The sequence below is a fragment of the Telmatherina bonti genome (assembly GCF_933228915.1).
Source record: "Telmatherina bonti genome assembly, chromosome: 4".
In the NCBI taxonomy this organism is placed as follows: domain Eukaryota; kingdom Metazoa; phylum Chordata; class Actinopteri; order Atheriniformes; family Telmatherinidae; genus Telmatherina; species Telmatherina bonti.
The window spans coordinates 28,915,362-28,930,087 of NC_136622.1; the positions used below are offsets into that span (position 1 = coordinate 28,915,362).

The 14,726-nt window shown below is 37.8% G+C and overlaps 1 protein-coding gene across 1 annotated transcript in view; it reads right to left on the minus strand.

The window, feature by feature from the left end:
* The window catches only part of LOC306754531 (uncharacterized protein), a 30,646-nt gene extending 16,004 nt beyond the window's left edge, over positions 1 to 14,642 (minus strand). The window contains exons 1-6 of the mRNA XM_079238548.1: positions 14,557 to 14,642; positions 13,510 to 13,590; positions 12,255 to 13,422; positions 11,914 to 12,166; positions 11,398 to 11,685; positions 11,102 to 11,282 (exon numbers count right to left, since the gene is read on the minus strand). Of these exons, the coding sequence (XP_079094674.1) occupies positions 11,102 to 11,282; positions 11,398 to 11,685; positions 11,914 to 12,166; positions 12,255 to 13,422; positions 13,510 to 13,567 (1,948 nt within the window). The 5' untranslated portion in view covers positions 13,568 to 13,590; positions 14,557 to 14,642. The remainder of the gene's footprint in view (positions 1 to 11,101; positions 11,283 to 11,397; positions 11,686 to 11,913; positions 12,167 to 12,254; positions 13,423 to 13,509; positions 13,591 to 14,556) is intronic.
* Positions 14,643 to 14,726: the final 84 nt, after the last annotated feature.

The following is a 14,726-nucleotide window of genomic DNA, read 5'->3' on the forward strand; positions in this document are numbered from 1 at the left end:
CTTCCGGAATTTAAATCTTCTATTAGCTCATCCCGTTTGCTGATGTGTGTAATATCTACGGCTGTACATCTGTTGTGTGTTGGTTGGATGGGGGGGAAGGAGGTAGAGGGTGTTCCACAGGAAATGTTGAATGTCATTTTCCATTATAAAAAATGTTAATAAAAAAACTGCATAAAAAGGTTGCGAGTGTGGCTTCACTAAGGCCCGGTTTTAAAGCACCTGTGAGGAAATTATTTATCTGATCTGATGGGATGAATATGATTAGTGAGCCAAAACTTGAGCCATGAAGCAGCAGTTTGCTGTAATTTTGCTCAGTGACATTTATTTTACTCTGGGTGAACTGGCTTCTCGTCCTGATAGTAGTCTATACATTTTGTAATCATGAACATTACTATAAATCTGTAATAACTCTAACCAATCAAAACGTTAGGGCCATACTGAAGTTGTTCATTTCTTATATTTTGTAAGCTTCTTCTCCTGGCTCTCCCCCTCCCCCTCCCGCAGCGCATACCTGACTCCACACCCTGCATATAACCCGGGTGTTTGAATGAAAGTACAAAGTAATGAAAAAGAAACTCGGAAGGAAAATATGGCTGATCAAATGTAGGAAGGAGTTTCCCGACCTGGCTTGGTTAATTTGCCTCCTCCCGCTAAACAGCCGAGAAAGAAAATAATTGGTGGAAAAGCTGCAAACTAAAGAAAGAAAGAAAAAAAAAGCGAGCGCAAACCTCCGCCATGGCCTTAAAAAAAAATCCTGGATCCAAACGGTGATCTGGATTACCACCAAAATTAAATCAGTTCTTCCTTTTCACATTTCCAAGTCCTGAAAGTTTCATTAAAATCCATCCATCACTTTTTGAGTTATCTTGAACACAAACATACAAACAGATATACGCCGGTAAAAATATAACCTACTTGGCGGAGGTAAGAGAAAAGCCTTGGATCACGCAAGGAGCAAAACCAGAGGGGGAGGAGCCAAGACAGGGCGCTACTTTCAAATCTTTCAAGCTCCCCAACATCACCTAGCCCAGTTTTACAGCTGCTTATTATGTAGACTCTTACATCAGTCACACAGAGGGAATTTTCATAGATCTGATTTAAACAGAAAAAGTGATTACAAACAAAACACAGACAACCTTTAGCAGCATTATTTAATCACGGAAGAATATGAGTTACTCAATTCCAAACACTTCCCCTTTCCCTTTTTAGGCAGTGGTGTAGGGAGGTCATGATTTAATCATGTTAAAATACCTTAAAGCTAGAGGTCCCTTCAGACATTATTAACTAGGGTCATAAATGATACCTTTTGGAATGGAAGCTGTAGGCTGTATTTATTTAGGTACCAAAGTGTTGATATCACAGACTTAATCATTGGCCTCTCCTGTGTCCCAGATCTGAATAACAGTGGTGATGTTACACTGCTGTTCTTAGTGTAGAAGAGAAAGTTCTTCAAAGTGTATGCATGTGGCACTGCTTTACCTCTTTATACCCAATTTGTTGAGATGTTATTTATTCTTTTAACCTTTTAAATCAAAGTAACATTACAGATGTGTTTGAATGAGGTTTCAAAGTGCCAAATTGTTCCTATCTCACAAAAGAGCGTTTCTTACTGTGATCATCAATGTTACTTAATCTTGAAGTTTGATGCCCATTCATAGTTCACACATTTCGTCTGCACTAAAAAAAATCCTTGAGTTGCGCACAGTCACAAAAATTCAACAAAACACTGGGTTCTGGTGCAAGTGATAAACTTTCCATGACTCACAACTGAGGACACTGAAACCACAAACTGTGAAGTCCAGCTTAAAGAAAACAACTTTTTGAGTGAGATATTGGGTATGTGGTTTAACTAATGTTTATGGAACAATAGTGAAATTGTTGGTAAATACCAACATTTAAGCAATATCACTTCATTAAATCATAGCTGCCAGCTATTGTGATAGCAGAGAGCCCCATAATGTCAGCGTTTTGGAGTATTTCGGCTAATCTTTCAGGACTCATATTGCGTTTATATCGCGTTTAAGGACTATAGAAACCACATAACTGCAAAACACATCAATGGCAGCTAATGTTCGATTCAAAACAATGTCAGGTGTCTCTGACAGTCAATTATTGTCAATATGCACATTATTGCGCTGCACTCCTTCAATGAGTTTTAATTGCTGGCAACTTTTGTGTTTGTGCAAATGTTTGTTTGTGTAGTCAATAACGCCAGGCATATTTGTGTGTCAACCTTTAAGGTTAATGTATCCACTTCTAAGACACAAATGAAGTTATGTCACAAGTTCCTTAGTTTGCTGTTTTCTAAGCCACACACACAAAACGTGAACTTTGGTTAGCTGTGTCACATGCAAAAAACACCAAGTTTTTACAAGCAGACAGAATGCACATGTTGCAATAGCTGGATAAACCTGGCTATGTTTGTGCAAATGCAATGGGAGTCTGTTTAGAAAAAAAAATGTGCTGATCCATGGAAACCCTTAGACTTACAAACACAGAACTTTAATGTCCTGCTTGAAAAAGAAACTTTTGTGCATAATGTCTGTTGTTTGAGAGCAGAAGACGTGCATCCTTGCAAGATTTCAGAGACTCAGTAGCCAATCAGACTCACTTGGTCTGCTGCTGTGAAGAATGGTGATTGTCAAGTTGCTTATGGCTAAGAAGGACCTGGAAAGTATCCATGGGTTACTAAAAAGATGGTGTATATTAATCAGGATAGTGCAATGTGCATTAATATATGTATTGCATGGGCAATATGAAATATAAATAAAACTCAAGAAATACAAAATGCTTTCAAAATTATGATAAATTATACTGATTACAAATGAATGTAAATTATTTATATTTATTAAATGAAAAATAAAATATTAAATAATTGTAAAAGAAAATAAAATTGTATTATTAAAAATATTAATATATTATTATTAATATATATTAATAATATGACTAATGCAACAAAATGTGCAATGATCTGTATTAAACCAGCAAAATATACATTTATACCTCTTCCTCTTCATCACTAACTGTAGCAGCAGTATCATGACATATGATAGGCTACTACAATTATGTGACACAAAAAGAAAACACTGTGGCTAGGCTTTGAATGCCATTTTATTGCCTAAAACTATCACAGGTGAAAACAGATGGCATATTTTCTTTCAGTAGAGCGGTATCTCTATACCAAATAAACAAATTAAATCTGATATTTTGACTGACTGACATCAAAGTATTGACCCCAGAGTATTGATATGCCCATCCCAACTGAAAACTCTAGATCTCAGTATCATTCAGAGTCGCAGCAATGTGTTTAAAAGGTTTATGTATGCTTTGTACTTTAAAACACAACCCAAACTTACACACTCTAATCTAATAATCACTAGCCTGACTTTAATTTTACCTTCGAATGGTGTAAAAATCATTTCCACAAATTTATGACTAAATTTTGGTCTCATTTGTTGAATAGCTTCTGTTTACCCCCTTCTAGCCTTCTTGTGACTTTGTAGGATTGGACCCTTTCAACACCTCCGTGTCTGGGTGCACCTTTGTTTTATTCCTTTTACTGAAGATGACAGGATGATTGTTTTGTTTTTTGTTTGTTTTTGGGTTGTTGTTTTTTTTGTCTGTGTTATTACGTCATATTTTTGTTTCAACCATACCAAACAGTTGCCACTTTCAGCAAGACATACTTCACCACAGGTTATTCTAGATGGGGCTTATGTGATTCAAAACCTGCTTTTATTTAACTGAAGACTTTCTGTTTTATTAGTTTTTAATCATATTTAGAAAAAACCATGCTTTAATATAAACGTGCCTTTGTCACATTTCCTACAGTTTGCAGACCTGAAAGCATCTAAATTGCAATAATGTTGTATGATCAGCAAAAATAAAAAAATAAAAAAAACTGCATCAAGCAGATGTCAAATCAAGATCATTTGCAAAAGGTACTCTTAACTTTGTTAAATGTGTCATAAGAAATTTTATTTTGGTCAACTGTAAGGGCCAAGACGTTTAGTTTGCATATATAAAGTTATATCACTGTCCATTTAAAGTTTAAAGAAACCATATGTAAGTGTTTTTTCCTCAGGGAGAGTGGGGACTCATGTCAGTGGGGATGCTTTATGTACTCAGACATATTTACAATATTACAAGACAACAAATGGTAAGCATCTCATATATAGAATTTTTGTAGCCATCTTATTACTTCCTTGTTTTAATATTTGAGTGGTTTTATTTACCAAACTTCAAGAAAACAATTCAAATTTAGAATGCCTGTCTAATATTGAATTTTGTTTAGTTACCCTATCTTCTTTATGTCCAGCCATTCAAGACAGGGGGCAACAATATAAAAAAAAAAGAAAAGAAAGAAAGAAAAACAGTGAGATACAGGGAACACACTTGTTTCTGGTTGTATTGTATCATGTTGGCCAGTAGAGGGTGCTTGTGTTCCACTATCGTTTGCATGAGACACAGGTTGTGACATGAACTGCTAAAAACTGCTCATGCTCAGAACATGCAAGCTCTGAGTGTCTGCTGGGAGAAAAGGTAGTAACAAAGCTGTAGATGCAGTGCCTATCTGGAATGAAAATCCAGTGTAAATCATGAATGAGGTTTTATATGTATAATGACGGTGAAAAAAATACTCGTTAGGATGGGTCTAAAGTCTAAATTTAACATGTTACATTCTATGTGCACTGACCTACTGCACAATGTTTATGTAACAGAGGGCTGTCTACACTAACACAAGTCGACAGGAATCACCTGTCTTTCACTCAGCAGTAACATTTTATGATGTGATCACATCTTGCTCAAGCTGAACACAGCAGTCCAGTTTAAAGTTTGAACTTTCAAGACTTTATGTGACCCAATAAAATTGAACTTGGCTGGCCTCTTGATGGACTGATTACAGGAATTTAGAGCATTTCAGAACTGGCGAGCATCAAAGTCAATGCAAGTTGTGTGTTTGTATGTGGATATGTGCAAAGCAAAAAGGTTTCAGATTCAATGCTTTGTATTTGAGTGCTGGAGATGAAACTTTGATTAAGAAAGTTGGGAAAGGGAATAGATGAACATCTTCACTCTGTCCCAGTCTGTTTTCTCTACCCCAATTTACCACCACAAACACTATAAAGCTGATTTAAAGCGAAAAACAATCAAGATGTTTTGACTTTGTATTTATATACTTAACTTTTATGGGGGGGTTTTTTTTGTTGTTGGTGGTGTTTCTTCTTTAGGTGAGGGTTTTTTTTGTTTTTTTTTGCTTTGATGTAGTAAAATGTTAGTTTCAACAGTGACACCGCTCATCACATTTAACAGGCCTTATATTAGTCGCTTCAGTGTTTGCATTTTATCACAAAGAGCATCATGAACCATGTTTTGAGAGTCAAAAAATATGACAGCCAAGAACAAGATTTCAACAACAGTCAAGGTGGAAAACCATGACACAGTAAGCATGTTTGACTGCAACTAACACCAGCATTACCACAAATTTGTCAGTTACCAAGGTGAATGCGACAAACGGATTCTTTTCTCTCATCAGCTGTGAACACTTCTCACAAGGCAAAGGGATCATTTTCTGTCATTTTTCACCTACAGTATGGTTAACCTGGGTCAAGTTTGTTTCGAACAGATAATAGTTGAAGCGGAGCTGAAACTTTGACTCTTGAAAAGAAGTCATAACAATCTCTAATAAAAAAAAAAAAAGAAAAAAAAAGGTACTGGTAAACATTGCATTAGCACAACATCTCATTATTCTCATTATTCATCACTTCTGTGATGAATTTATTATTTATTATTATTTATTATTGAAGCATTTTCTTGGTTTTATTACTGATTATGTTTGTGAAGGTGGGTGTTGCTGTGTTTTCTGAGCCATTTTAGAGCACATTTAAAGGCAAAGTTTGGAAACAAATGTATTATAATTAATCCCTTACCAAGATTAAACCTGATACACCTTTTGGATTATGGCTGTGTGTCTCTGGTGACTATCTGGACATCAACAAATTTGAGGTAGACATATTTATCAGCTATAAGGAGTGATCATCATTTTTCCATTTAATATGAATACGTACATTCTTAGGTTGAGTTTTTTGTTTGAAAAGTAAATATTGTGAATGTCATTTCCAATTTAATAAGTTTATAGCTTGATTCTGTTTCACAAGTTCATTGTGCAGTGTTTAGTTTTTAAGCTAAATGATACTTGGTTTCAGAAATGTTTCATAGTAGCTTGGATATCCTGGATAAACTATACTAAAACAAGTGGAAGCTATATTTCAAGAATAAAAGTAAGAAGCTCAATGTCTGTTCTTGTTTTTTTTTCTCAAGTTTACCATACCAGGTTTAAAGGAAGCTATTGTGATTTGAAGTAATGTGGATATGAGGTTGTGTGGAAAGGCTCAATTCTAATTTTTGATGGGGTTTGTTGCTTGTTGGGTCACAGATTATGTCAGTTTAGATCAGTTATCCACACTGTTAAATCAGCAAAAGAAATCAATCAATATACTACGAAAAAAGGAAAGTCACTTTAAAAAAAAAAAAAAAAAAAAAAAAAGGCCATGTTACATATCCTGCTACGTTCCCAAATCAGTAACATTCAGCTTTTTAGCAAGGAATGGTTATACTAAATATTGCACGGAGTAATGGCATTCTTATGCAACAGTATGTGATGAAAATACAATAATGCCTCCAGAATGTGGGTGTTTCTTTTTCAATATATATACAGAGCTACTGACGGAGCAGCTCTACGGTGGAGGTCAGTGCAGCTGAAATCAGTCAAAACTGGCAACTCTGAAAGGGTAAATTAGGGCCGTTAGGACAGCACAGTTTTTGTAAGCAGTCTGCAGCTCTTGTTTGTGGCGAGAACTGCATCGTTTAGGATCATTATGACTTGTTTAGATAGCATTTTCAGAAATCCAGTGGCAGCTTCACAAGCTCAAGTCAAGAGTCAGTGAGCCGCATGCGGCTCGAGAGCCACACAATGTGTCACACTGGTTTAGATGATGTAAAAGCAAACAGCTATACAGACAAGAAATTTACATTTACAAGGTGGACGAATGGGGAAAATATAGGCTGCTCTAAATCCCTTTCCATGGTCAACCTTAAATACCAAATAAATAAATAAATGACTACTTTGCACATACACACGTTTCCAGCTTGACCAGAGAGCTTGATGAAATATGTTCTGTTACTTGGTGTGTGTTGAGATCTGCAGTTTTCACAGGAAATGTAATGGCCAACCAACATTCTGTAGATTATAGGGAGAAAAATGTGTCATTCATGGTTTTGTGGTATATCAGCTAGTCCACACAAAGACGTAATAAAGTAGGGACTACTATTCACACAGAGGAGGGGATCAACCGTCACAATCAACCTATTTTAAGCAGGATGTACTTTGTAGGATGGAGAATTAAAAAGGCGAGGTTATGTGTGTAAAAGTTAATCTGAAATATTTCATGCATGAGACTGTCATGATTTGGGCTGGTCTGCTTTGTTTTACTGCTATATATACTGATGGAAAAGAAATACTTTATAGCAGCTGGGGCCTATAGCATGGTGAAGCATCAGAAAGACTTTGATCCATCCGGACACCTCCATTCTGCAGGCCGCACTCAGATGATGTGGTCACACTGTCTGGAGGAAAACCTGGGGTGAAGATGTTGTCTCAGCCTCCCTCTTTCCCTGGTGTCGTCTCCTGAGATGTGACCACTGCCTGCCAGGAGCCAGCTGCTCAGTCGGGACCTTCTCCAGAAATGTGTCAGCACCTCACAGCTACACATTCAGAGGCACAGCAGCTCCGTGAGGTGTCAAGAAGATGTGGATGCAACTGGTAGTCACCGTGGTTATGATGGACTGCTGGTCAACTAATTCCTCCACTGTTTCTTTATTTTGATCATCATGTAGTGTTCAATTTCTTTTTACCATCAGTATATATCATGACTTTCTCAAGTTACTAACATTTTTGTGTTTGAATACATAAACTCATGATCCAGTTCTCACACACTCCAACCCACTTAGATCTCCCAAAATGTGAACAATGTGTAAAATATGTGGCACAGACGGCACAGCAGATTTCATACTGCCACCACCCCAGTATGGAACGTGATTCATACATCGTCACTGATTTTTAAAAAAAAAAAATGTCCTGAAATATTTTCCAACTCAACTTTCTAATGAGGTGTGTGGGTCATCTCTAGTTACCTCAACATTGATAACGTGCACTGTGTGTGTGTTTTTTGGAAATCACAAATGACTTTAACACCACAGTCATTTGATTCACCCAACAGAAATGTTTCGGGGCAAATCTGCATTGTAAGGTGATAACCGATGTTGAGAAACCAGGATCATACTGTTGATGTAATGTAGTGTCGTCAGCAAAAGAAAAAAAAAAAAGTTAAATTAGGTCTTTAAAGCATGATTAAGTTACCCATACAACTAGGAGCTATGAAGGCAGTTGACTCTTGACGTCCTGGTTCAGAAACAAGGTCCTACCATGTAGTGTGTGTAGCCATAATTTTCTTTTCCTGGTTGTAGCAGACACTCACTTATTTGTCATTGCAGAGGACCATTTCATGATCTTGGCACTCTGGCCAATAGGTTGCTGGAATAAACTATTACTACTGCTCACTTGTATCTGTAGACATGTGGTCACATGTATGCACCTTTTTTTTAAGATTAGTTTAAAGGCTGGGTATCATTTCAAAGTCCAAAAGAAAGAAGGTGTTGATGAAAGAAGAACAGAGACGGACCCAAAGTAAGTGATCGAAGGAAATCATCAGAGATGATTAGCGTTAAAAACATATTTGTGTTTGTGTGTGTGTGTGTGTGTAAATGGATGAACTCTGGCTGAATATGTGATTGTGTTATCAGGAACAAAGCATGTTGGGACAGGGTTGTAGTTAGGTTATTCTCCCAGGATAAATGTGATCAAACCCAAGAAGGATCTCCTAACACACTGGTCGCATTTCCTTACATCACAAGATCATTTTCTATGAACTCTGGTTTGAATGTCATATGTTGCTCAGTGCTTTTATTCATTTTCATTTAAAGCAGGATGAAGACCGTCACAGATGCTCAGAAAGATGCAGCATTTTACCAAAGGTGACGAGCAGACACTGACATCTTAATGGAAATGTGACGATGAATCTGTCAGTAAACTTCAGGTGGAACCTCATCTGAACTGATGCATTTTCTAGAACCCTCTGCAGCAACACATCCACTCCTCCTCCTCCATATCTGCTGCCAAGCCCCTATTTATCCCTATTTATTCAGGGTCCTGTCCAACTGGTCAGTGTTTGTGTGTTGTGCATTGGTAGGTAAGGCGCTGAATTTTTAACATAAAGAAGCATGAAGAAGTATTCAGAGATTGATTTCCCTTAGACACCAGGTAACATGCTTGACGAAGATATCTGCAAGAAAACTTGCTTGCATGTTTACATGAAAATGAAAAGAAGAGAAGCTGACATAGATTACATAGATTAAATAGATTAAACTTAAGTTGCATAAATGCAACTCTCTGTAGAAATAAAGCACACAATGTTGCCTCCTGCATGCATCAGGAAGCTGCTTGAACAACAGATGTATCCTTATTATCCTTATTGATATGAAAAGTTTATACGTCGGCCTCCTACTCTAAAGGAAAGTGCAACTCTGAGAAACCAGCACAGTTTGAAAACTCAGACATCCTGAAACAGCTTTTACGCAACCGGTGAGTGCAATGGTGCAGAGGACCAGTGAGAGTTTGATATGTGGCAGATTCAGTTTAGTCCCAGTCACACTAAGGAACGAAGATGTTTTCTTAGGTACCGAATACCTCAGATAAATATACACAAGATGAAAATCTTCAATCTTCAATCCTGGGTTCAAGTCCTGACCCATGGGTATTTGGTGCATAATTTCCCTTCTCTCCATGCTGTACTGATTGCCAGAACCAAAACACTGCTGACTCTTTCATAACAACAAAATACCATTTATTATTACTGTCAATAATCTTTAAGCTGCTCGAGTCTTCCTCCTAGTTGGGAATGGTCATTTTTTGTGTGCTGTTAAGTTTTGGAGTTGAGTAAGTAGTCTGATTCAATTTAAGTATCATCTGATATAGTAAATATTGAGAAATAAAAATTTCACTGGTGTTTTTTTTTTTTTTTTTTTTTTAAATAATGTTTTTACATCTAAATGTCATGCAGGCAGGAAGTATAGTATTTGTACTAAAATGTGCAAAAAAGTGATTAGAATTAGGTATGAATAAAGTTTTCATTAAATCAGTATCCAACCACTCAAGCTCTCAGTAAGTCTAAATATGAGGTGTGTGGGTGACATTTTAATTTTTGATTGGATTTTTTTAATATCATGAAATGGTCTTAAAACCACTAATCTGTAATAAAAACCTCCAAGAACTGAGGCCTCAAAAAGTTGTACAAACGGACCATCAGGAAAAAAATCTGTAGTCAAACGACACCTGAATGTGAGCAAATTCATAATGAATCAAAGTGCATGTTTTCTGTGTATTTTATGTTTAAAAGAGACTAAAGCTTAAATGTAGACTTGTCCAACTGTAGTTCACAAGCAAAGTATAATACCAGGATGATAGATTGTTGCCAAAAAGCGTTGAATTGATTGTTGATTGCCATGACTGATTTTTGGAAAGACCCTTTGAATTTGCAAAACTGCTTGGTTTTGGAGATTGAAACAGTGTACTAATACCAGCCCAGCACAGCAAGTGTGTTGGCAGAATATGGCAAAGAAATTGAGAGCATTTCCGTGCCATATTCTGCCAACATTACCTGAATGTTTACTGTTAACACTGCTTTAAATCAGTGCTTTTTTGTTGGGACCAGAAACCCCATTTGTCAAGACAGTTCCAGCAGAACATTTTGGACTTTTACAAAAGAGCAACTATTAAAGTGAACATACTTACCCATTGCTGACCCCTGCAACTTATCAGTCATCCCAGGGAGAACATGTATGTGTACAAAGTTGTGGATGCTTATGTGATTGACTATGTATTAAAATGGTCTTTAGGGGAGGTTTTATCTGTAAAATCCTAAAAGGCACTTTGTACCAGGTGTATAAATTGGTATAATGTGTATGAATATTAAATGGTACATACACGTGGTGTGTAAGTTAGATGATGGTATGGAAGTGGACAGAACATCTGTGAGACTGGGGTCGCAGGCTACTGAAGGTGCAGCTGCCTCCTGCTCTCTGCAATCCTCCATCACCTCTTCTTTATCAGCATCCTCCAAAGCTTTTCCAGCCAATCTCTTGGATGTCCGAACTGCCTTCTGAGCCTGCGGGGGAAAATTTTTTAACACATCAGAATACTTAGGAGTTTCAAATCTTCATGTTAAAAAGAGTATTAAAATACTTCCCCTCATCATATTAAGTATACATGTTTCTGCCTACCTTTGCAGTTGTTGCAGCTTTTCTCTGTCCCCTTCCTTTGGACTTGGGCATCTTAGGGCCAGAGAGCGTCTTGATAGTGACTGCAGCATGCTGAAGAATACAGTCTGTGCCACAGTAAACAGAATCTGGTTGCGCTTGTTTGATGCAACCAGGCCCGGTGCACAAGGGAAAAGAGTCGTCTGTTTCCATCTCAGCTTCAGGTTCAGGTTCTGGTTCCAGATCAGGTTTTGCTTCAGCTTCAGTCCTTGTCATTGAAGTCTGCCCTTCATCCTCAACCACTACAGTCTCCTGAAAGCAAATTCTCATCTTAAACCCAGACAACAGGCTTCCTTTTAAGACAATCAGTTGGTGGCTGAAAAGAAATCTTATACTGACGATGAAATGCTACACACAAGCCATCAGACAAAACTGGTGTACCAGTATATTAAATCCAAAAGAATACAAGCTGAAAGGTAATTCTTATTAGTTTCAACTGAGCTGCCTCAAGATCAGTAAAAATCCAAATGAAATTTGAACCTTGCAGGTTTGCTGCTCCTCTTGCCTCACCCCTTCATTGGTAAGAGAACTTAGTGTCGAGAGTTCAGGAAAGCAAGGGTCTGAGTCTAGCTGAGGCTGAGACTCAAACTGGAGTAAACTCTGCTTCTTTGTAGTGCAGGGTGGGCACGTGTACTCTTTCTCTTCCCTTTCATTCTTCCGGCTCGGTATTTCACTGACACCAACACAGTCACCATGAAACCAGTCCTGGCAACTGTCACAGGAGATCATGAACCTAAAACAAATGTGATCAGGAAGTGGAATTAACATATGGTAAAGATATGTCATCCCAAGAGACCTTGTTACCAGAAATGAGCATGTACCTTTTATTATGTGTCTGGCAGCAGATGCGGCACCGGGTGTTAGAGTTGTATCTTTTAGTGTCTGATATGCTTGGAAACACCTCCATATTCTCAACTTCTTTTTCCCCTTCCTCTTCCTCCATCTCCTCTGGTGCATCATCATACTGGCCAAGAATTATAGGAGTACTTTTGTTTAAGTCACTATCTAAGATGATGAGGTCCGAGCTTAACTGTTTAGCAGGACTCAAAGTATCAAAATGGGGATGTGATTCCACTTCTTCATGAGGGCTTTGCGTGTCATTTTTTGTCTGTTCCTCCAGTAAATGCTCTGGCTCAGCTGTGTGAACTAGGATGACATCATCATTACTGTCCCCATCGAGTGCAATGACTGACTGAAGCTCCACTGCTCTACCCCTCCCTTTTCCCTTCCCTTTACCTTTTCCCTTACCTCTTCCTCTACCTCTCCCCCTTCCTCTGGCCCTTCCTCTCCCACCTTTGCCCCCTCGAGTTCTTGCATCTGCTTGACTGACTGTGGCGTTTAGCTGCTCCTTAATCTGCAGCAGAGTCATTTCATCACTGTCTTCTTCTTGACTTGAGATAACTATCATATCACTGATTTCTTCTTCTGCTACGTTGGGCACAACTGGTAGTGTTATCTCCATATCATCCATATTATCAGGCAACACAGTTTCCTGTAAAGCCTGAGGAGGAGGAGACGCACTGGCATCCATTGCTTCCAAAATGTCAGGGACTGGCAACGTATCTGTAACAGTGGTCAATGGTAGGTCCTCATTTCCCCCAAGCAGGGAGAAGGCAGTGTGGAAGGCAGAGCCAAAATCCTGCCATAAACTGGGATCTAGGCTAACCCCTGCACAAGACTCTGAGCCTGGCTTGCTTTCCTCTGACACAGGTGAAGATGGGGAAGACCACTGGAGGTCATCTAAAACGCTCCTCATTGTTGGAGCTGCTTTCTGTGTGTTGGAGATCTCTGCAGTGGTCTCAGATATCTGGTTGGATCTTCGATTTCTGCTTCTTCGAACAAGTGGAGGACTGTGGGTTAGTTCTCCAACTTCTTCCATGAACTCCCTTCTAGCAATGGTTGTCCGCCTGAAGCCCCAGGACTTTTTAACTTGTGACAAAGTGGGCCTAACGCCCAACTCTCCTCCCTCTGACTGGCTCTGCTGTTCAGCTTAAGAAAAACAGAGGCAAAAAGTAATGAACAAAAGCAAAACAAAAACATTTTTTTAAGAGTTCATTTAAAAAAAAAGATACTCACCGGTTGTTGAATCACCATCATCATCATCATCCATGGAATTGTTTACCATTGGATCCATTTTTGCACTTAGAAATAACAACACTGTAAAAACAAAATAAAAATTAAAAAAAGGTATTAATATCCAGCCTAAAAAATTAATATATGCGATTATCGGTTATGTTAAATAACAACTAAACAAAGAAAAACTGTCATTTTATCTTGTGGTTCTGTTGAAGCCAAATGTTTTCAAGAATGAAAAATATTCATTCTGACTGACTGTCATGGTGCCTGTAAACATCGCTGTGCAAAAATGCACCAAACCATCCAAATTAGATAAACAAACAGCTACACAATATCTAAAAACCATAATACAATTGCAAAGTTTCAGTACATTTAGTTTTAAAGTTCCAAGCCTGAAGCTTATCCAAACTTTCACACAGGATCCTAATCTTACTCGGATTTTTACATATTATACATTTACATTGCATTGTAGCTTTATGAAAAAAACTAAAGATATTAGAAACTGTTTAAAACATGGATATTAAAAATGTACCTTAAATGAAGAGAAAATGCTTGGTCATTTACAAGTTAAAACACTAAATGAGGGCCACAACCAAACCTACCCTCATTAAATTACTGAAAAAGATACTATTTGGAAATTTAATGCTGATTTTGCATTGTTCAAAACCTTTTAAATGTTTTAGTGTTATTTATCGTTTGTCTACTGATCACCATACTTTCAACACGTTTGGTTTCTGCAATGCAGTCTACAGTGCCTCATTAATAACGAAAGTATAAGGCTCTGTTAATTTAAATAACAGAAACTACTTAACTCTAAACCCACAGAAACTAAAAGTCTTGGCTGTGCCAAACTGTTAATGCGGACTAGTAGTTTCGTAAAGCAGGAGAGTCTTCTTCCAAGCGACGGACATTGTGTTTTGCAGCTAGGTTGGCTAACCGATCGATTTAGCCATAACTAAATTATTACGCTGCAGAGCCAATTGTTTCCAACGATACCGCCTGAGGAACTTAATGTTACATGCTCACACACAAGCACGAATATCATACCTTCGACGTAAATAATTAGTTTCCAGTTGTTGTCAGATTCGCTTTGCTACCATGCTAAAGCCGACTTCCATTTTCTTTAGCTTGTTCTTGAAAATCTCGCGAGAACTACTCAAAGGCGGAAACGACGGAGGTTTCTTCCTCATTCATTCGTTCAGCATAATAGGCATAAA